A 23,721-nucleotide genomic window follows, 5' to 3' on the forward strand; every position below is an offset into this window, starting at 1 on the left:
ACAGCTGCCATCGGGAGGGGAAAACAGAGGTTTAAGAGTCTAAGAATAAGTATTTATTTTGGGACAGATTTCCTCATCGCTTTTCCCAGGGAAAAAAAAAATGTATGTTTCAGTTGCTTGTTCTTCTCTTAAAGCAGTAACTAATAGTAGGCTCAGGTTTCTCAAAACTGTTGCAGCATCACGAAGGGATGATAGCTTTCATGTAGCCCTGTCCCAAGGTATTTCATGTCAGAATAAGACAGCTTCTATCAGATCCTGTGGATGGTGTTTTGGCAGTGTGATCCCCACATACAGCCTTTTATTTAGGAGGCGAGGTGCTGTTTCTTCCAGAAATGTGATTCTAGAAAAGACTCTGTACACTGTTTTCCCAAAGTTGAAGGCATCAGGTCCTACCGGTTGTTCCCAGGTTTTCAGGCTGCATCTTTTCTGCTCAGGTGAGGAAGACCAGCAGGGATGGAGGCTGAATACCTAATAAATGTCTCTGTGAAAAGGCTGATTTAACCTCTCTTTTTGCATAATCACTGAGCACCCGTGCCATCTCTGGATCCCGAAGCTCTGCCACTGTAGCAGTGAGAAGTCAGTATTCCCAGGACAGTTTTCAGAATCAGCAAAACCTCAGCATCCCTGGTCTTGCTGTCATTGACTGCAATTTTGCTCTTTGGCACAGTGGCCATTTGCAGCCACTAGGGTTTTATATGAGGTTGTCATAGCAAACACACACAGACTGTGTCTGCAAAATGAGAGAATTCACTCCAGAGTTGCTGAAATTCATGACATGCCCTCAGACTGCTGTTCAAGAAAGGTATATTCATTTGACCCTCAGAACTGAGCTCTAATGATCCCTGGAAGGCTGTTAGTCTTTTTCGGTGTGGAGCTGTGCTTGACTGAGTTCTGACACTAATTAAGTTCTCCATGCTTTACTGAGGCTTTTTAGCATGTTTCCTGTTGGTTTTCCTCAAATGATGGGAAAGGTTTGTAATTACAAAGTGAAGATAACCTAAATATGCAGGGTGGGACCTGGGTGACCATAAATTTCTACTGGCTGCACTGTCTCCTAGCATCTGAGAGATTGAAAAGTAAACAGATTATATGTCATTAGCCACTAAAAACACAGGTGTGGAAAAAATGTCAAGTAGCAACTTCTTCTTAAATGCCAGATCAATGAGTGCAAATGCTAGCAGTTGCCTTTTTGGTGGATGCTGTACTACGCTGTACGGACATGGTATCTTCTAATGAACTCCTGCTCTTCTGTTTTCTACGCAAGGCCTCCCACATTTAAGTAGCTTAGGTTTTGATATTTCTCTGGGAATATAAAGTAGTTGTGTTTGGAAACCTGCCTTGTAGTTTTAGAAGCAACTAATAATTCAAGATAATCCAAATGGAACTTGAGGTTCCTCTCCAAGTTTTCCTTACCATGTGCCTTTAAAAGTGTCTACCTAAAATGTGAGAAATTTGAATCTGAATTGGACAGAAAGTAGATTTTTCAAAATCCCTCAAAAGATGGACATTTTCCAAAATGTTCCCTTCAGGACAGTACTATCATGTTTCCAGAACATGATACTGTCGTTGATATTGTGCGGCCACAGCTATTTTTGTCAGTGGGATGTATTCGATTAAATGGCATGGCTGCAAGTGCAGGCAGCTGTGTCTTGAGTCCAAGAGGTCATTTGCCTTGCTCTAATTCAGGTGGCTAAAACAGGTCAGGTGTGCTAAAAGCAGAGGGCTCATTCCTCACCAGGGATTACTTCAATCCACACATCTGTACCATGAAGTCAGACATCCAGGTTAGGTGGGAAGAATGTCAACTATGCTATTTTATTGCCCTTTGGTGACTGCTGTGCAGACTTATATTATAACCCATTTTTAGTCATGACTCAGCCACCCTACTCCTCTTGAAAGTATTTAAGGCCAAACAGAAGTAGCCTGAAACAGCAGAGAAATAAATGAAAGAGCATCAAAATGTCCTTACAGATGACAGCTAAACACATGGGGTAAGAGTATGTGAGAAGAAACAGTAATGGCTGTCAGCAGAAATTAAAAATTAAGAGGCTTTGGCTAATTACGTACATGGTCTTTAGCTTTAGTTGTCAGAATGAGTTATCAACCAATAACAGGTCATCTGTTTGGATAATTAAGCTCCTTTCCTCACCATTTCACCTCTAAATGGTTTATGTTGCATACACCCAACTGAATGTTTTCTGGATTTCCTAGAGTCCCCTTGGCCCAACAACCTTCAAATGACTGGTGCCCCCCCCGTCAGCAGATTGCCTCAAGAAAGGCACTGGAGCAAATTTTGAGTGCTTCTAGAGAGTTAAAACACCCACAGGAATTTAAGGTCAGGTACATCTTACATTTGGACACCTGTTTTGTAGATACAGCTAAGCTAGTGGCCCCATGCTCTTTTCATAGCTAAAGTTAGACAAAGGCACATTCAGGGCGCTATCCATCTGACTTATTTTAGATACCTCCTTAGGATGCAGTAAGTTTTGCTTTAATCTCTATCACCTCTATTGACTCATTATCTTTTGACTACACGAGGGACAATTTAGGAGTCTATATTTAATCTCACAAATCACAGTCATACATTACAGAGCATTTAAATGAATAACGGAGTGGTTATATCCATGTTAGCAAAACTATATGTGTAGCAAGTCCATAGGAAACACCTTTGCAGGTCTAGATCTTATATCCCAGATGTACACTCCATGTTGGCTTAAACTAGTTTGGCTCAGGGTGCAACAACATGCCCAGTGCTCAGGTATGACTGTAAAATCAGCCCAGGCCCTGGATGAATCTATGTTTGAGTAACCTCTGTCTTGTCCCATCCTAGTGTGCCCAGTGACTCTTGCTCAGGTGTGATAGTGGAGGAGAGGTGCCTGGAATAACTGATGTTCTTACCCCTTTTTATTGTGGATTACCTCCCACCACTGGGAGAAGATGGCAGCAGATCTTCTTAGCACTCTGACTCCATTTTGAGTCCAAATGAACAGCAGGTCAAATAGTTCCTGTACTATTTTCTTAGACTACCCAGGTTGCCCCCATTTTCTCCTCCTCTGGGTCCCTCTCTGATAGCCTCTCTGTCCTGCTCCATCAGTCCAGCTCATACTTATGATCCTTCCTGAGAAGCTTTGTCCCTCAGAAACCAAGCTAACAAAATGCATTGGGCATAATGAGGCAGTGTGAAGCTTGCTTGCCATGATGCACGCCACGGGCAAGGAGCCATGCTGACAGTGCTGGCACATCCTCCCTGGATGTGCCAGGGAGCACAGCCCAGCACAGCACCCTGCAGAGTGCAAAGCTACAGCCCAGGGAAAGCAATTGCTACAGCAGCTGGGACCCAACAATGTGTGGATATAGTCATATTAATTCCTGTCCAGAATGCCTAATTCTGGGTTGGCTGCTTTGCTGTAGTACAGACATGAACACAGATGCTGTTAAAAATATCCCCCATTGTTAAATTTCATATTTTGCTTTCTTGTAACACAAAACCTAGGATCCCTCTGAGCAACTGTGTACATTTTGTTCTGTAAATGGTTTAAAAGTATATTAAAACATTAATCATAGCCCAAGCCCCTGTGTGCCAGGTTTCTGACTGGAACACAATTTAATGGATGACTCATAGTAGATATATTGTATAATGGTATGACGTTCTGGTAGCCAGTGATTTACAGCTACAATACTTAGCAATGTCTTGCTTTGGAAAATCCTTTTATTGCTTATTTGTGCAACATGTGGATACTTTGAATTTAAGACTATTTTCATAGAATAATGCTCTAATAGCCAGAAAAACAAACAAACAAGCATGTAAGATAGATCCATAATCAAACTTTATGCTATTCCTTAAAAATGCTAGGTTAAGAATATCTGAGACTATATTGTATTGCCTTCAAACTGAATTTGAATAAATCATGTCTGCCTTCTGTGGCAAGCAGAGGGGGGGACCTTCACTGCTGTGCACTGGGAAGGTTCACAAAAGTGAAGATGAACCAGGCTAATAAGGTCAAATATGTTTATTTCCTTTTAAACAAACAAGTGAACAGCTGAAGAGGTGGCCCATATAGCTGGCTTGGTTTAAAATCAGTAACACTGTTTGGTCTACTCTTTAGTAATTTATTTGAAATGCCAGTCAGGGGGCATTTTAATGGGTACCAAGCATTTGAAAAGAGAGGTTGTGTTACACACACCAGGGGGCTAGCCCATCCTTGCTTTCCATAGGGCAGGCTGGTGTAAAACACAGACCCCCTAACTTCCCAGCCTGCGTCCCTTCAGCCAAAGCATCACAGGAATGAGACACAGGAATCTGTACACTTACCTATGTCAAAACACAGTTAGTTCTGTTACTCTGACTGAATTACTAGGAAGACCTGCTCAAAAACAATTAGCAGTTTATTTCACATTAGATTTTGTTATTATGGTTGAAGATTGTATTCTGGGTTTTATGTAGTCAGAGTGTTTTGGTTTGATTTGCCCTAGAGGGTAGTGATGGTAATTAATGCTGCAGCTTCCTGTCCATAACCTATTAACTGATAACCAAGGAGAGAGGGAAATGACAACTACATCTGATGAGAGGCTGCTGAGTTAGCCAAGCATGCCAATTCCATTACTACACAATTGCAGGGTTCTGCGTAGGCAGATAGACCTTTGGGAGTCCTTTGATAGGACTGGAACATTAACAGTGTTTGTAATATGCCAAAATATCCTGCAAAACATCATAGACACCTGTTCTAGCTCCTTCTTGTAAAAGGAGAATAAATTATTTTATTTCTTCTCTGTGAAATGGTTCCAGCATCCTTTTGAAGTGCTCTCATTACATACTGCAGTTGAGGTGTTTGCAAGAGTTACGTGACTCCTAGCAAGATTTGCAGGAAGAGTATGACTGTCCGTATTCCTATTTACTCCTTTTGCCCCTGAGCAGTTAGACAGAATTTAGGGCCATTGCATGTTCTTTCATGAGGAAGGAAAGTTGTCAAAAAGTTATTAATAAAGGAGATTTTTTTTTCTTGGGTGCTGTTCTGCAGATCTGTAAAGAACTTCCCTCAGCTTTTGTGTTCATCAGTGCAGTGAGAACACGTAGCAGGAGGCAGCCTCTTTGCGCACGGATTGTGTTTCTTGCCAAGCTGCATTCTGCCAAAAAAGGGTTCATTTTTGGCCATCCTCCTGCAACCACAAAAGAGCTTCTCCCTTAGGTGGTTACCTAGATTTTGGGGCTTTCCTTGTAATTGTATCTTTGCTGCATATCCACCAACCTGTGCAGTGAATGATGTCCGTCTCCAGTCTCTCAAAAAGAGGAGCATTTGATTATTCCTATGTTTGGGAGACAGGGGCACACCAGCCTAAGTTACAGTTACTGGGCTAACTAGAAAGGACAAGCTATTTCCTCTCAGTCTGCCTTGCTTAGGAGTGAAAACTCACTAGCTTCAGTCATCTGCACAGCTATAGACTGAGAGCTCTTCACATTTTACTCTGTAGTGTGAAAATGCTGTGATAATCCTTTGAGTCCAGGATTTGACTCTGCTGCATATCATACAAGACACAACAAGGACAGAGCCTCTTACTCAAACAACTTGCAACAAAATATATTTGACTTCAGCAAAAGACAAAACCTGGGCATGTTTTTTAACCCAAAGTTAACAGTCAGTTGTCAAGCATGGAAGCGGTAGAAAATTTGCTTCTGTATAATTTTGCAGTTTTATTTCACTTGTTTCCCTAAGAATAAGCATTTTGTAAAATTCACTGGTCCTCAGTTTTCCCAGCAAAGACTAATGTACGCAGAGATGTTGGTTACATTTTTCATGTTTTATTTATACAGTGCATGAATCCAGTTCTCAGTAGAAACAGATTCTTCTCTTTTACCTGCTCTGAACACTCTCTTTTTATTGTAGTAAAATATTTCCACTGCGTCACTTTTAGCCACAAATGGAATGTGCTGCATTTGTTAGCTCATAAGACTTATTTTTGCTGTAGTTCGATTAATATGAATTTAACATAATTCATCTCAGTGCATCAAAACGTCTAAATTGTGCTTAAATTCTTTATGCTAATTTTATCAGATTCATTCTCAAATTAATGTGATTATGGATGTAAGTACTAATCACTCCCATCCTTCATGCTTTGCCAATGGTATTCTTACTTCTTTAACTTACTGCATAGGAAGTGATTAAATTCATCAGAACAGTCATAAGCTGTCTGCATGGCTATTACTCTAAAAGACAGGTATATGATTTAATTTTTAAAGCCACAAGTAACAGTTCACATGGAGGGTACAGGAAAGGAAGAAATGTTGGGAAATAAAGCAAATGAATTTAGGTATGTAGTTCTCAGGCAGTGTGCTTTCTATGTGTGCCTTTGTTTGAGCTGCAAATAAAAGTTGCAGCAAAGACTGGCTTAGTTCAAATGGAAGGTATGTTTGGTCAGTCTCTGCTCAGAGAGTCAGTGAACAGTGCAAACAGCTGTCAGGCAAGTAAGGATACTCTGTAGTCATCTCTCTTTCAGTTCAGCAATGTGAAATGGTGAAAGCATTAAGTTGAAATGACAGGTATTGACAACATACCACGGATTGGTGTGCCCTGGGGGGACACCAGTTGAGGGGTGGAACTAGATGATCTTTAAGGTCTCTTCCAACCAAAACCATTCTATGATGCCATGATTTTGTTGCAGAACTTAATGGCTGTGCTCTGCTCCCCTCCAGCTGCCTGGCTGTAGTACAAGACCATGCCCAGAGCCCCAGTGGCTGGATGAAAAGCTGGGTAACTTTGGCACTGGCCAAAGCACCCCACATCATTCCCACAGGAAATGAAGCCTTAAGCTTTCAGGTCAGCCCACTGACCTGCAGCTCCTCCTTGCAGATCCTCATAGTAGGATCATGGGGCTGGCCCAGCCCAAACCAGGGACTTGGTGGATTTTATCAAACCTGTCTGGAAAACTGCTGTGATGGCTCAGAATTTTTGCTGACTTTTAGTCTGGGGTAGCTGGCTGATGTCAGGGATGGTGCCACCTGAATGTGTGTGCAGCCTTTTGGAAGTGCCTTTGGGTCAAAGCAGCCCTTGTGGGGATGGGTGATTAATAAGGGAAGAAGGGAGAAAGGCCAACCACCAGCTGAGAGGCTACATTGAGTACGGGCAAGAGAACCAGGCAAAAAACACATTGACCCAGACCCGTGAAAAACAGTCCAAGGATAATTTAAGAACCTTAGTGAACACACCTGACAGCAGAAGAAAGAGTGAATACTTCTTCCTTTTTTTGTTTAACCTTCTCAAACCACTCTACAACCCTTCTTGGGCATAGTTTATAAGAACTGTTCAGACACCGTGGAAAAAAGATGCAAATGTCTGCTCTGCCATGTGTGGTGAGGAGAAAAAATGAATCACCAAAAATAAAAATCAGTCTTTCAAGTGAATCCTGTCAGAATCCAATATCATAACCTATCAATAAGCCTATATTTTCGTGAGCACCAAGCTGCACCACAAATACTGAAACAGAATAAATGCACATTTGGGCAGTTGCTTTGGGAATGCTTTTCAGCAACAGAAGGTGTTGCACTGGATGTCTAATAAGCTTTTCTGGTTCAGGGAACAGTCCAGACAGTCCTCTACTTGCTGACCTGCCAAAATGATATTTTAAAGAGACAAATAAATCCTAAAGTGATCTCAGTACAGCCCAGTTGGTCATCTGGAAATACCTGCAGAAGTTCAGGGGAAAGCATATTTTCCTGTGGCCACAAATGATGATTGTCACTTTGCCGTTACTTCTGTGACTTCAGATTCCCATGTAGCATGTGGTGCTTCCCCAGGAACAGTGGGTCAGTGCTGGCACAGCAAAGCCGTTCCATTCCTTCTGGCCTTACTTGATGCTGATGGCTTAGAAGCCCATGTGGAGGACCTCATTGCTCTCTCTGAGGAGGCAGATGGACATGAGATCCTCTCAGAAGAAAAATGGCATTGCCCCCCACTTACTCACTAGTAGTGGACACAGCACACTTCCCTCCACCATCTGCTCACCGCTTCCCAGCATTTTGAAGCCAGTCTCTTTCAAGGTGCGTGTCTGCAACTTCACCTGAACTGCAGGTGGGAGCCACTTCCCGACTTCACCAGCTCCATTTAGCTGTGTTGCTTTGCTATTTGGATAAGATAAAGCTGTCGTCTCATGAAGAGGCAAAGCCACTATCCCTGGTATCCTACCAAAGAAAAATCTCCATTGCCAGCAGCATTTGCCTTTCACAAAGGAGTATGTTCAGAGCTGGGTACAATTTACAGAGTAAGTAACTCTGGCTGAGATGGGATAGCTGAACAAACCTTAGAAAAGTTCAATCAAAAATAAAAGAAATCACCCAAACTGGAATTCTAAGTTACTATCTTCTTCACAGCCTTTCTTTCACATCGAGAACAGCTTGCTTGTTTTGGTTTCTAAAAACCGTCGGTTTACTGACATCTGAGGGGGATTTTCTGTTATGTGGTACTTTTTGGAGTGCTGTTAGCATATTTTTTTTTCTATCTTAACTTGTGAGAGCTGTTTGTTCCATCTACCTCATTTATAAAAGTTTAAAGTCCCTGTCACTGATAGGTACTGAACAAACCTAGCAAGAGCTGGGGATTTTTGTTCCACTTAGCTTCCTATCAGTAACATTTGTCTTTGCCTGCTTAAATGCAAAATGCTGGCAGGTGTGTGACATTATCTCATTTGTCTGACAGGTAAGCTGCAAAGTCCTGCAATTCTTTCATCAGTACATGTTGGGCTGCAACTACTTCTGGATGCTCTGCGAAGGCATTTATCTTCACACACTGATTGTGGTGGCAGTGTTTGCTGAGGAGCAGCGTTTGCACTGGTATTACCTCCTGGGCTGGGGTATGTATGATATAATTCATAGCAAGATGGTTAATTATTTCACATGTTTGAATTCTTCTAGTACTTAACACACCTGAATTGTTGTATGTACACCACTAGTTCATAGTTTAAGATTGAGTTCTTGGGTCCTACATTTGAGTTCATTTATTTGGGTGGGCCTAGAGACTTAGAAAAATCAGCAGGAGTTGGTATGTATTATTTGAACTGTCTTGGGATTGGCTGAAAGAAATGTTTAAGTTCTGTTAAACAAAGCTTTGGGAGAAAAATAGATTTCTATCCAAACATATCTCTTTTCTGAACAGAAGTTGTGTATTTTTGTCACTTTATGTGGAGAAATATTAATCTGGTACCTATCCGCAGCACTTCAGATAGTTCACTATTATTCATCTCTTGCAATTGCAGCCTGAAACAGATAGAATTCACTCTTTATTTTCCATCCTCTTTGGAGGTGTTATACTTGCTCAACATTATTTCATTAACAGCGGGAAAATAAGTAGCCCTACTGCTTAAACAGAGAAAAATTAGGAATTAATTCAATCAGAGAAAAATGACCCAGTTCTGAGTGTTCTGAAGAACTTCAAAACTCTGACTTCAACCACTAATTGGGCATCCAATATCAGGTCCTAAGTAAGTGGTTGTTCTTCCCCTCTTTGAATTTTCATATAAGAGCCTGGTAACTTACTTGCCTCTTACGGTTCAAGACTTAGTGCTTTCTGGATACCTACATTAGATACCTAGAAAACTGGCATGATTTTCTAGTTTATATGATTGTTCTAAGGCATGTAAGAACTATTTTTTTTTAATCAGAATGCCATTATCACTCTTTTTTCTTATAAGAATGCCATCTTTTCTGAGAAGAACCTGTTGTGCTTTTGAAATTAGAAGTACATGGAGCATCATCGACTCTTAAATGAAGATAACATTCCTGAAGAACCCTAAATTGACTCAAAGTTTTTGGACTTTGTCAATCTAAATAGCTGAGCCCTCTTGGAGCAAGCAACTGTGCTGTCATAAGGTTTTCATAGTTCAGAATATTTGGATATACAAAGTCAGATGGGGCTCTGCTTTTGAAATGGCAGCCGTACGTCAGGAGTCATTTTAAATGTTTCTTTCCAGATAAAGCTTTTCCCATTTTCATGTCTTGCAACATAAGCCTTCCCAAAATAGTGTCTTTCTATATCCAATTATGCAAGAGGAAAATGGTCATAAACATATTTTTCTCAGGTGACATTCAATTTAGGCAGTGCAATTTAATGCAACTGGGACAGCTAGGCTGCCGTGAAAGCTCATGAGCTAGCTATAATGTTGCTGAGAATGGCACTAGCATCATGGTGGGTAATTCAGTGAAGTTATGTCATAAGAAACTCATCAGTATCTGAAGCACTGCCCAGAAAATAAATAGGATGGTGGCAGTGGTAATAGGATGATGATATCTTGAGAAGGAAAAAGTTAATAAAAATAGACACAACTCTTGGCTATGAAGCCAGCAGCCTTTTTCATTAGATTAGATGAGTACTACCCGAAAAAGGTAATCATTAGCATGTCATAACTAAAGTAGGAATCATTAATAGTAAAATGATCTAGCCAAGACTATCTGGCCACCCGTTAAGCTTCATAAATCAGTGTAATTCCACTGATTCCAGAAGCAGTCATCACACAGTCTGACTTTCAACATCCAGCTATGTTAATCAATGGAGAGAGATACATTGCTCCAAAGAAAAGTGCAGAGAAACCAGAGCAGGCTGTGCTCTGAATTACAATTTGAAAGATCAACGTAAATGTACAACGCAAGATGAAGTTACTCATTATTCGTTGTTATAACTAATCCCTATGCAAGACCATCTAGATTATTTTATTTGAAAAAATAACTAATGACATTTGTAAAATATCTTTATAAGGAAAATAGAAGTCTGAGCAAGTGTAAAAGATTTCTACAAAAGGTTTGAGATGATTGAATAGAATCTGACATGGGCAGATGTATATCAATGCTGATGCCTTCAGGTGACCCCTTTGCTGGGAAGTGCTGCTGAGGATGTCATTTCTCATTTGTTATTGTTTCACTGAGTCAGGAAATCACCCTTTTGCAGAGCAAGAAAGCAGTATCAAATGTATGCATCCAGCTACAGTCCACTCTTGCTGCTTCAGGCAGCCTCATCCATACAAAGTGAAAAGGAAGTTATTTACTTGGACAGTGCTGAAACAAAATGCCTTCCAAATTCAACTGGAAATACAAGTAAACATAATTGCCAGTTTGCGTCATAAAGGACCTGGCGTTTACCTAAAGGGATAGATACGCCATAACTTTCCTGGGATGACTGGGATAAGACCTTTTCTAGGTTACTCTCTGCTCACCATGTGTTGGTGGGACCCCCGGAGCAGTACACATTATGCCACCAAAACCCAACAAACCTTGGTGCTCCACTTCTCATTAACTCTCTGCCTTTTGGCCCTTTACAAGAGCAGAGCACATCTAGCCCTACAAGTGCCCATCCAGCCTGCAGCTGGAAATATCAGCTGTAGACAGCCATGAGCTTCTTACCCCATAACTGACTAATGAAAAGTTTCTGTTGCATCTTAAGATTTCCTTGTGAGTTTGTTGAGCCAAATATTCTAGGCTAATGCATTTAGCAGAAGAGAAAAGGTCCCTTGGCATCATGTGGGGCATACTACTTGTGATACTCCAGGCCAGAGCTTTCAGATGAAGAATTTTTGCTGTTACAGAAAGGCCCCTTTAAAATTGCACTTCAATCTGTCTGTCAACAAAACTGGCCCAGGCTTGCTCCATTTCCAAATGAAAAGGATTTTCTCAAACTGTCAATCCCATAAGCTCACCCTGAGCCTGGAAGCTCCTTTCATTCTGTTCTGAGCTTTTAGTTCTGCCGTGCATCATCACCCCCATAAAAAGGCGTTCTGCAGCCAGAGGCCAAGCAATCATTTTCTAACAATATATAAAGGAGAAGGCAGTCCAGTTTGTTCTCCTACAGCTGCATTGTCCTCATGAGTTTCACTGCAGTAAGAACCTTTTTTGGCAGTAAAGTAGCTGCTGCTCAAAGATACCTGGAGACATCAGTGTCCTATTTACATACTTTTTTGACTGTATTCTCATTCCTGCATTAGCTGGCCTGTGCTCTGATATGAGACTTCCCCAGATTTTGGCTAAGGGTTCTCTGTCTCTTCTAAAAGTGTTTATGAAATCACGTAACAGCTGAAGAAACAAGCAGCCGTGTTCTTCACTGTGACTAATAAAGGTATCAGAAGGACTTTTCCACACATTTATATTTATAATTGTAGAATGCCCAAAGCTCAGGGAAAATGTTCATGGTTCATAGGGAAAGGCAGCAGTATCACCAAAGATGTCCACAAAGCTCTCTTCCAGAACAGACAAGGCAGTAGATTATCTCCCCACTGGTCAGCTGTCTGTATGTGCAGGGTTGCACAAACTTCATGCAGAATCATGCAGACTCCCCAGTTCCAGGTTTATACCCTGTTGGAGAGGGACACAACATACAAGCAAGCTGAAGGAAGATGGACAGCAGTGGACCAGATTATCACTATTAATGTCAGGCTGGAAATAATAATTTGAGGCTTTCAGTTTGTTAACATAGCACATTCCCAAGCCTCTGGCACAGTGCAAATTTGCTCCTATCAACTGCCTGTCAGATCAGTGGCCTCCCCTGAGGCTTCACAGATAATTCAGGGGATCTCGATTTACGGTATCCACAGCTCTTCTCCCTGCTGAGATAAAGCTGCTTGGGGTGGGCTTGGCTGTACAGAGGCTAAGAAGCTAGAGAATATATCACAAATCCCCATCCCCAGAAAACCTGGTTCCGAACATTTTGTCTTGCCTTAGGCTCCAAAAGAGCTGATCCTCACTCTGTTGGTTATTGCTCCATAATCTGGCATGTGAGGTAGTGTGCCTCTCTCTTGCTCAATAGTAATTTGCGTGCTTCTAACTAGTGTCTCTGGTTTCCCAAGGGGATACTCTGCTGAGAACTGAATGATCCCTGCATCCTTCCCACACTGGCTGCTCACACCTCTCTCTGCTGCACTAGCTGCAGCAGTGTGGGGGAGCCTGGCAGCAGCTTTGTGACACCCCAGGAGAACACAGCCTGTGGGCTTTGCTTCTCCTTTTGGCCTGCCTTAAACTTCCTTCCCTTTTGCATCTTACTGTTGAAGTAATACTAGGGAACTCAGAATGATAGGACTGCGGTTCTTTCCTGAAAGCTGTGATTTCACATGCTTGTGTTCTGTGGCCAAGAGCCTCATTAGTGTGTGTGGCACATGAAATTCACACTAAAAATATACCAAGACTGATCTTAAACTTTAATCATTTCAGGGTTCCCTTTAGTGCCAGCATCTATTCACGCTGTTGCAAGAGCCAGATACTTCAATGACAAGTGAGTAGTATGCCTGGTTTTGAAGGAACTTAGCATTATTTGTGTAATGAATTTGATTTGAGTTAAAAATAAATTTTAATGGTGTATTTTCCCTCCAGCTGCTGGATGAGTGTTGACACGCACTTGCTCTATATTGTCCATGGACCTGTAATGGCAGCTTTATTGGTAAGAATATTATTTTCCGTCAATAGTTTAATAATTATTTTAGGAATGCTGCTAACCTGTACAGAAGCTAAGATCCTGTACTTCAAGTGTTTTGATCAAAGCCTGAAAGTAGCTAGAGATTTTCTGTACTCAGTATTACAAAGGCACAATACCTTTCAAAACCAACTCCTATAAGGAGACCTCACAGTAAAGAATCAGATTTTAAGGCAAACAGAATCAGTAACTGATTTTGAAAATAAGGGAGGTCACTTAAGCATAACTTGTGATAAATGTACTGCCTTTATATGACATCAGTGAGACATTTAGGTATGCCTTAGCTGGGGTGAACTGAGTGCAGGCTGGTTGCTCAGCACAAGTTTTACTGGTCACTGAACTGGTATGGCCTAAAGGTAGGGAGATTCACTAGTCCAGAGAAGGGACTGGACTGGACTATCTCGGTAGAAGGACAAGATGCAAAGTGCAGCTCAGCAATGTGTATGTATATAGCACCTTGTGCCAGTGGTGCTATTTTACACAGTAACCCTGACTTTCCTGAAACGTGCAGAAAGGGTTTTATTTCACCCAAGCCATCCTCAGTATGTCATACAAGATACACTTTCAGCTTTTGAGCTGTCTCTTGCTTGCAAACATCTGCATGGATGTACCTGCAGTAATTACCTTGGAGATCAAATAGTAGGGTGATGAATGATCTAATAGCTGAAAAACCTGAATATGTTTCTACCCTTTCTTGAGAAGCAGTCTTGCACATCAGCGGTGTGAAGAATCCCATTCCTCCCTGCTACATAGATAGTCTGCTGCTCCCATTGACCTATATCTATTGTGGGCTTACTGGTTCAATCTTGATTTCTTTTGCTGTTATAATGCCTACAAACTTCTAGGAGAGGCCATTCAACCTTTATTTTTACCACCACGCTCCAAGTCTGTAAAACTTAGCCACAAAGAAAAAAGAAGGGACTGGTTTTATGGAAAAAAAGCACTCTTTAACTGTTCTAAAAATAAGGCATTATAATTTCTGGCCTGTGCTTATGCCATTTCCAGTATTATTTTTCTTGTGAAGATGTCAATGTCTACAGAATGTTGTCAGTGATTTGCTACTAAAAACCCCATAGTGACAGACTGACTCAGAAAAGCTGAGGATTTTTACCTTTTTAAAGTCTCTTTTCTACTTTTCAGTTATCTCCATAAATTCTAAAAGTGAAGGTGAAGACAAAGTAGGATTGAGAATAAGGTTTAGATTTAATGCTGAATGGGACCCCAGAAGTCATTTATTATTCTTTTTTTTCCAGTAGGACATGAATGTAAAACAGTTGAAGATCTCTCAGTAGTTAAGTGATGAAATGCTTTACCAAAGCTTCATGATTTATGTTTTATTATTCTGACAGATTCAACTGAAATTTCTCATATATCTATGAAATTTGGGCATTGACATTCTTCAGAGAAACTGTGTGTCCCCATAGGTCCCATACCCCCAAAGTCATGCTGGGGTTTGTCTCACCTGGCTGCAGACATCTTCAGTGTGGACTGAAGTAAGATACCCGAGTTGACTTTCAGACTCAGAAGAGAGACATGGTTACTCCTAGGAGAAAGTTCATCCATTCATTTAAACTTTAGACTTAAAAATGAGATTAATTTTTCCCTGGAAATCCTGAATTTGCCCACATCAGTGTTAAAACAGTCGATGCTTCCTAGAACTGAACACTTTAGGCTTCTTAAGGGAAGCATACAGCACAGCTTAACACCTCCTTTCTGAAAGCATTCAAAGTACTTCCCAAGGCCTGACTCCCAAGGAGCTGCCCATTATGAGCTTCGATAAAACTAGAAAGTTACGTTTTACTGTCTTTTATATGCTCTGCATTTTTATTTTGAATGTCTGTTTAATTTTAATGCTTTCATCTATAATGGCTTTGCTTTTGCAGGTCAATTTTTTCTTTTTGCTTAACATTGTCCGAGTTTTGGTGACAAAGCTAAGAGATACCCACCGTGCTGAGTCCAACATGTATATGAAAGCTGTCAGAGCCACTTTAATCTTGGTGCCCTTGCTAGGAATTCAGTTTGTTATCATTCCCTGGAGACCTGAAAACCGACTCGCTGGAGAAATATATGATTACATCATGCATATATTGATGCATTACCAGGTATGTTATACAGTAGTAACTTCAGCTTAGGTTAGGTGCTTGCTTTAGCCAAAAATGTTGTTGTCAGTTGTTTTGCCCTGAAACTGAGCATGACTGTGATTTTGAGGTTCTTTATCAACCACTTTCACATTATTGCATTATCTGCCTTTGCAGGTCTAGCACCACTGCATAAAGCACAATGATAGGGGAAACAATGAAAAAAGTAGTAAAATTATCAGGTGACACTATCTGTAAACTGATGAGAGAAAACTGAGATCAGAGGGCTTTTATGTTCCAATGCGATTTCTGTTCAAGTGCTCAAAGTGACTGAAACTGGTGCTGTGAGGTTAATACTAAAATTAGCTGTGTATACAGACTGTTGTACAGAGGGAATGCCAACACACAGAAGAGAAGACAGACAATGAAGCTTCATTTAGGAGTTAAAATTACATTATTAGGCAGTTTAAATTAAAATATAATCCTGGCATTTTGATTTCATAAGTCTGTTGAAAATACAGCATCATTCATTGTTATTATCTGGTTCACTGACTCTAATATATCCAGTCCTATATTGACTAGGAAAAGCAGATTTCTAATGCATTTGTGAATAGTGGTCAACATGGATGAGAACAGTGACCCATTTCTTGTTTCCTTTCATACTGAAGCTAAATGCACAAATTATTCTAATGTTGTAGTAGGAAAACAGCTTAAAAAAAATTAGTTCTGCTTTTTCTTTAAGCGAAGTGGTAAATAATGCTACCAACATCTGTCCATCCTGTCATCTTAGATGGGTTTATCACCCTTATCCATTCAAAACTGTGTGTACATAGAATAACTAAAGTTATAGGTCTATTTTTACAGTGCATGCCATCTTGTACCTCAGTTCTGCATAAAAAGAATGAATTTGTTTCTTCTGTTGTTACCTGCATCATCACTTTTTTGGTCTCAAGAGCTATAAAGGAATATCTCCAAATAACTTTTCTGTTGACAACTTGCCTAGAGTTTTAGTGAGTTAGGGTAAGATCAAGTGTTACAGTAATTATTTTAGTCTTAAAACATCTTTCAAATCATGTGAGGTTGTCAGATAATTACAAAAAGAATGTTAATTATCTTAATTAACAATCCTAATTATGATCATTATGCAATAGAAAGTCACCAAGCAAGGTTAAAATAGAACCATAAACAAAGCCAAAGTATTGTGTAATTGTCGTACTGATGGATGGGATCACGTGAGGGATCAAAGGAGGCAATTGCATCTCCAGTTGATTCCTTCAGCCCTTGTTTCAGTCATCAGGAGTGGTTGTCTTTCCATGCCTTGTTGACCCCAGTTGCCCCTTGCTAATACATTTTGTTTCATTTCAGCAGCAGGGATGGTGCTGGGGGCACTGTTATGGGCACATGGTAGGGGCTGCCCATGCCCCACTGCCACTGTGCCTAAAGAGGCCACTAGGCATGCCAAGGGAGACAGACCACCCAGGGCTATCCCCAGACCAGGACAGCAATGCAGACCTCATAGAAGAGCTCTTGACACTCTGCAATATAATCTCAGTGTGCTTCCCGACAGCATGTGCAATTTGACCTTTCAGGAGGGCTATTGAGTTGTCCTGATAACTGCAGCCAAATATGACTCTCCCTTTTCTCCTTAGAGCAGGTTTTAAATTGTATTCTAAACCAGACTTCCTTAATCCTTTCCCACACATTTCTTGTATGCATATTTAAGATAGCCAGCTACCTAATAACTCCTCTGGTGCTCATTTTCTTCTAAGACTGATTATGTAATTAGCAGATACTGTATTAGCTTGTGTAACGGCTGTATTTCCCTGCTAGCTATTGCTCTCATAAACAGCAGCACAGCCTGCTTCTCCATCAGCTAGCAGCAGTCTGTCAGTTTTTGCATCCCGTGGCATGTCAATCATATACAAGTAGGCTTCGTGGGTGCAATTATCATGTGTTTTGGTGGAAAATAGAATACATTCTCCGCTTCTTGTACTGGTTAAACGATTAATATTTTATGACTTTTCTAAAACAGAGAGACAGTTTTTCACCAGCACGTCGCTGCTTTAAGTGAACATGATGGTTGATATATCAGTTACATTGTCCATGTATACAGAAATGGTGCAAACAAGCACTGCAGTGTATCGTAAAAATCAGAGGATAGAAAATGATGAATGAGAGAATTTGTTCCCACAAGAAACTGTGTAATGATACAGTTTTCACAGTTGAAAAACAACATGTTGAGATGTTATGTGCTAGGTTTCCTCTGCTAAAGTCACTTCTGAATAACAGAAGCCAGTCTGGATTGGAATTGTCCTGCTCTTTTTGCAATTGTATCAATCAATGCACACCATTTTAAGCAGCATGTTTTTTTTTTAATATGGCTGTATGTCTGCATCCCTTGTTCTGTTTCCTTTTGGAAAAGGCCCACATTACTCCTAGTCTGTCTTTTGTTTGCTACATACCTATAGAAGCCCTTCCTGTTATCTTTGACATCCCTGGCTGGACTCAATTCTAACTGGGCCTTAGCTTTCCTGACCCGGTCCTTAGCTTCCTGGACAATGTCCCTGTTTTTTCCCAGGCCACCTGTCCTCACTTCCACCTTTTATAGGCTTCCATTTTCCTTCTGAGTTTTCTCAGCAGCTCCTTATCCATCCGTGGAGGTTTCCTGGCCCTCCTGTTGCATTTCCTTCTAGTCAGGACACGACACTCCTTTGACCCTGACCCACAAGCTCTCTTTTGGCTCATCATCTGTCCCCAGACAGAGTTCCATACTCTCTAGCATATAATTGACATTAAATAGCTGTACCCCCTCCCCATCTGCCTGTCCTGTCTTCCCTAAAAAGCCTATAACCTTCCATTCCAACACTCTAGTCATAAAAAATAAATGTGTCCTCTGTGATGTCAAACCAAACAGAAACACTTTCTCCTTCTGTGCAAAGCTGAAATCACAGGACTGCTTTTGAAAACATAAGTGTTTGGTTTCTTGGTGTGTTTTTTTTACTTACTGTTCTTTTTCTTTGCGTTATTACTAATTTCAGAACTCTCTAATATCTTGAGCCAATAAAAATTGGGGAAAATGTTTTTCTGAAAGATAGTTATTATAAAGTGTCATTTTTGTATGCAAAATTCATGTACAAAATTACAGTAATGAAATCTCCAGCAGAGAGTAAGAGAAGCAGCAAAGTGTGAGCTCTGGTTCGTGGGATGTCTCCATCATTTTGCAGCAGGTAGGCTCCCATCTTCAGCCCTCTCATGACAATCTCCCCATCTCAGTAGCAGCAGAAACTGCAGACATGTTCTTTGCTTTGCTTATTTTATTTAACCTAATATAAATGAACACTTTATAACACAGTCCTTTGCCTCAGACACCATATGAATGTGCTGTGAAATAAGAGGATGAGGAACACAGTACTGTTTCTCTCAAAGCTCTTTATCTCTGCTTAAATGAGAGAGATGGGAATGGGAAGTACTTCTATGAAAAATCTTGGCCACACTTTTTTCCTTTTTTTTTTTTTTGCTGTCCATTCAGATCCAGAGGTGAGAAGAGAATGGACATGGACCAAAGCCCACACAGAGAATCACAAACTGATTTTTTTATAGCATAGCCACCTGTATAATTACATGTACCATCATCTTCTACCATTAGTAATGGATATATCATCCAACTAAAGCCTAAACAGCAGCACAGCGTGTAATTAGGGCAGAACCTAATGCCATGGACATACTCGGGAGTAACAGGAATAAGCATGTCTATATATAACTTCTTGTTTTACGGAGACATAAGCTAGAAGAAAAACAAGTGAGGTATCAAAAACCTGTATAATTTTGCAGTGTCTGCAGAAGTGTTTGCTTGTTAAGTTGTTTTCTTTTCTTTTTAACCTGAGTAAATTACCATAACTTCTCTTCAAGATGCATGTCTTCTAGGAGAGTGAGATAGAAATTAAATACCTGTTAAGCAAAGAATGTCCTTGGACCAGTATAGGCACTTTGACATAGGGAAGAACTCACTATGGCGCCAGTAAGGTACATGAAGGTCTCAGAGACGCTGACTCTGGACGATCCCTAAGGCATGATTTGGATGAAAGCCACATTCATCTGGTCTTCACATAGTTCCAGAAATAAAGATTTTTCAGACGAAGGCATTGAAGGCCTTAATATTACAATAAATGTATTCTTCATTTCTGGCTTCAGTACCACAGCCAAAGTTATCCTGCTGGCAGCAGACAACGTGTCACAGGTCAGTTTGACAACTCCACACAGTGGCAGAAAGAGATAATTGACCTAGAGATCCCATCCTCAATAGGAATTGCACCCTGAGCAAAAAAACAACAGCAGTTACAGATAACATGGAAGATGTATGTCAAAGAGGTACGAGAAATAACCTGTAAGCCTTACATGAAATAACCTACATCCAGTCTTTCACATGTTTTAATAGATGCATTGTAAAATTATCATCATCCTAAGCCTTCCTGACTCTGAAAAGACAAAGTTGTGTCTGTTACTGATAGGTCTATAGCTTTACAGCTGAAGATACCAGTAGTACTGAGCCATGGGCAAAACTTCATGATAAAATGGAAATAGAAATAGCGCTGGAAGAGCCCAGAGGGCTGTTGCTAGTGCAAGAAGAGCAATGAGACATAATATAAGACAAACTGGAGAAAATAATTTCTTCAGCCCAAGATGTACCATCTACATGGTCTCAAAATAACAAGGAGCCAGATGTGCTCTCAACTCACTCCAGACCAGAAGAGCAATTAGCAGGGATACGAGGCATCACCGCAGCTTCCTCTTTAGCTTTTCTGTCTGAAGTTGGCTCGAAAAAATGCTAGTTAAGGGAGCAGCACTCTACAACAGAAGACAAGTAGAGCAATTGCAGGGTGTAGAAGAGGAATTCAAGTATTATACAGGAACTGAAATGGAAAATGCTTTCACTTCAATAGTTCAGGTTCAGTTTCTGCCTTTAGGTGAACTGCAGTTTCCGAATTCCCCCTGAGCACCTTTGCTGAAGAACAGACTTAAAAAATTTCTCTGCTTCTTCCTCTCCTCCTGCTGTCTTTCATGTCTGCCTCATGTGGACTGTCCACTGAGCGTCCCTACTCCCAGAGGAGATCAAGATAGATACATTTCATTTGCTAGCTGACTGCTGTTAATAAAAACATACTTTGGCAAACTAGCAAAAAGACCCCTGCTGCAGCCATGTACCATGCAGTTCAAAACAGCAGATGTTTTGCAAGACTCTGCAAATTACTGCAGTGTGTGCAGCACAAGAGAAAAATCAATATAGGCCCCTGGGAAGTGACGCATTTGCTCTCCTTGCATAAATTTTCCATTTAGGAGTCTGTGGTCTGACAAAGTCCTGCTTTAAAGGTGTAAGGTTTTGGTTGACTTCTCTGTGGCGTTTCTCGAACCAGAGCTAATGGACGATCTGTTGTGCATTGTATATTGTATACTGGGATTTGAGGGTTTTGAGAATACTCACTGTTTTACCAAAGCATGAAAAGAAACGTTTTTTTTTCTCACTATGTCTACCCTTCCTCCTCCTCACACGTGCTTTTCTGTGTTGATATTTGAAGTCATGTCACGTTACAAGTTCTCTGGTAGAAAAAAATTTTTGGAGTAAAATAATTGCCAAAATTGCAGTGGTTAGCACCTCTTCAAACCAGCCTGTGTATCTCTAATACGTATTTTGTTAAAACAGTTATTTCTTACCCTTCTTTTGTCATCCAAAATACGCAGTTGTGAGTCCAAGACGTTTTAACAAAGCATTAGCTACAATTTAACTGGCAATGAGTTAAATGAGGGTTTATAAAAAAGATACAGCTGTAAAGCCCTTCAGAGCAGCTCTTGGGAACACAAGCTATTGTACTGCAGTTTTCCCCTCCATTTCACAAACTGCTGTACATTTAGTTTATAATAACTGCTCTAAGTAATTTAAAATGAAGGAATTTGGCTCCCAGCGATGCTATGTAACACTATTTTAATAAGAGCAAGTGTGGTTAGTATGTGGACCAGTGTAACTAAATGATTCTGAGCGGCAGGCTCTATGTGCAAGAATTTTCTCTTACTAATTACACACTTTCCCACCTTATGTTTCTACCTTCACCCTGTTTAATCTTGTAGCAGTAGTGAAATGTTATCTGAACCACCGTGGCAATAATTAAATTAATTTTAAGCCATTTAGGACTCAGCTCTGATCTACAATTTCTCTTCTCTATTTTCTGCGCCACCCTCAACCACCACCTTCTAACTCAACTGTTGTGTTTTGGTTCTTTTTTTTCCTTTTTCTAACCACTTATACCTCTTTTCACATCCTCTCCATCCATCATGATGCCACACATACAAATTCATTTATCCTGACATGCAGTTCAATTTAAAGCCTTCCTGGTGCAGAAGGATTCTTCTTGGCCAAGAGCTTTTAACTGGGGTAACTGCACTCTGGCAACATATAGGACACAAGTCCTCTGCCAGCTTTTCAGCAAGGTCAGTGCAGTGTGGTACTCCACTCTAAGCAAAATATAGACCTACATTACAAACAGTTTAATTTTCCTTTTCCAGGCCTCTTGTACAAAAATAACTTCATAGCCAAACTAGATAATCTATAAATGCTAGTGTCCTGTTTTAAGCCCAGCTGGTAACTCAGCACCATGCAGCCACTCTGGGATGGGGAGGAGAATGAAAAGACTGTAAGTCCCACAGGCTGAGATAAGAACAGTCCAGTAACTAAAGTATAATATAAAAACTCTACTACTACTACTACTAATAATAATAATGGAAATAACAAGGGGAGAAAATATAAAACTCAAAGGGAAAAGGGAAAAAAGAAGACAATAAACACAAGTGATGCACAATGCAATTGCTCACCACCCACTGACTGATACCCAGCTCAGCCCAAGCAACAATCCTTTCTGGGACTCACCCCAGTTTATATGCTGGGCATGACGTGCTGTGGTATGGAATACCCCTTTGGCTAGTTTGGGTCAGGTGTCTGTTTCTGCTCCCTCCCAGCTTCTTGTGCCTATCCTCACTGGCAGATCATGAGAGACTAAAGAGTCCTTGATCAGGGTAGGTGCTACTTGGCAACAACTAAAACATCTGTGTGTTATCATCATTGTTTTGAGACTAAAGCCAAATGCAGCACTGCACCAGCTACTATGAAGGAGAAAAAAATCACTGTTACAGCTGAAACCAGGACAGCTAGTGATATAGAAAAATGTTAAAATATGTTGAAAGACAAAAAATGAATGTAATAAGATAACTGTGAAAGAGGGGGAGGTTAAGTGAAGGTTCTGCGATGCAGAGGAAGTGGACTAATGATTTTTGTCTTGTACCCATGAAGTCCAAATTTCCAAACACCAAAAAAGTTTTGCATATTCTGATCTCTAAACTTTTCTTTTACTTTCTCTTAGGGCTTACTTGTGGCAACTATATTCTGCTTCTTCAATGGTGAGGTAAGCATGTGAAATATAGCAAATGAATGGAACCTGAAAAATAGTCACAGTAGTGTTCATTAATCATGCCACACTGTAAACTTTGAAACCACATGTCACTTTTTACTCTCTATAAACAGGCAGCAGCATGCATTTTTGAAAGATCTCTGCAGAGCGAGACTTGAGCCTCTCTGAGCAGATGAATCAGGAGTGCTACCATTACCTAAAAGAGGGACAGGCCTGATATTCTACCCCTACCAGCTGCAATTTTGAGATGGAAGTCTAAGCAAAGAAGAATACTCTGCTTCTGTTTCTGCCCCAGAATAGTGGGAAGGACGAGGGTGCCCCATAAGAAGTAGTGGGGATCTGCAGGGGCATGTCCTGGAGAGCCCTGTGCTGCTTTTAGCGTCAGAGCCATGGCAGATGTTATCCCCTGTAGCACTGTCAGAGTAGAGGAGCCTGAAGGAGTATGATTACTTTCGCTCCTTTGAGGATTAGCCTTTTTAAGGTCAGTGTTTTTCACATAGTAATTGAAAAATAAAAGCACTTGAGGCGAAGATGTCTCCCATTCTCTTACAGCTGGATCAATATTGTATGTACCTGTAGCTGGATTTAGATCCACTTCATTACCTTTTGGTTGTTTTTTCTTAACAAAAAAAAAAAAATAGCAGATTAAAATATGTCAAGAACCATTTAAATTCCTACAGTGAGCCATTTTCCAAAGGCGGTTAGCAGAAAAATATATCAGGAGCATTCAGCTGTAGCAAAATAAAACATCAC

General features: G+C 40.6%; 1 protein-coding gene across 3 annotated transcripts in view; it reads left to right on the forward strand.

The window, feature by feature from the left end:
* The window catches only part of CALCR (calcitonin receptor), a 169,627-nt gene that overhangs the window by 140,493 nt on the left and 5,413 nt on the right, over positions 1-23,721 (forward strand). For 2 of the 3 annotated variants that reach the window (XM_057432491.1, XM_057432492.1), the window contains 5 exons: positions 8,688-8,841; positions 13,178-13,238; positions 13,337-13,403; positions 15,320-15,538; positions 22,921-22,962. In XM_057432491.1, coding sequence (XP_057288474.1) covers positions 8,688-8,841; positions 13,178-13,238; positions 13,337-13,403; positions 15,320-15,538; positions 22,921-22,962 — 543 coding nt within the window. Of the gene's footprint in view, positions 1-8,687; positions 8,842-13,177; positions 13,239-13,336; positions 13,404-15,319; positions 15,539-22,920; positions 22,963-23,085; positions 23,185-23,721 lie in introns of those variants that run through there. The other variant, XM_057432493.1, reaches the window with a different exon arrangement.

The sequence above is a fragment of the Pezoporus wallicus genome, unplaced genomic scaffold (genome assembly GCF_028554395.1).
Source record: "Pezoporus wallicus isolate ANWC-B61680 ecotype Strahan unplaced genomic scaffold, APGP_CSIRO_Pwel_v1 scaffold_2584, whole genome shotgun sequence".
Classification (NCBI taxonomy): Eukaryota; Metazoa; Chordata; class Aves; order Psittaciformes; family Psittacidae; genus Pezoporus; species Pezoporus wallicus.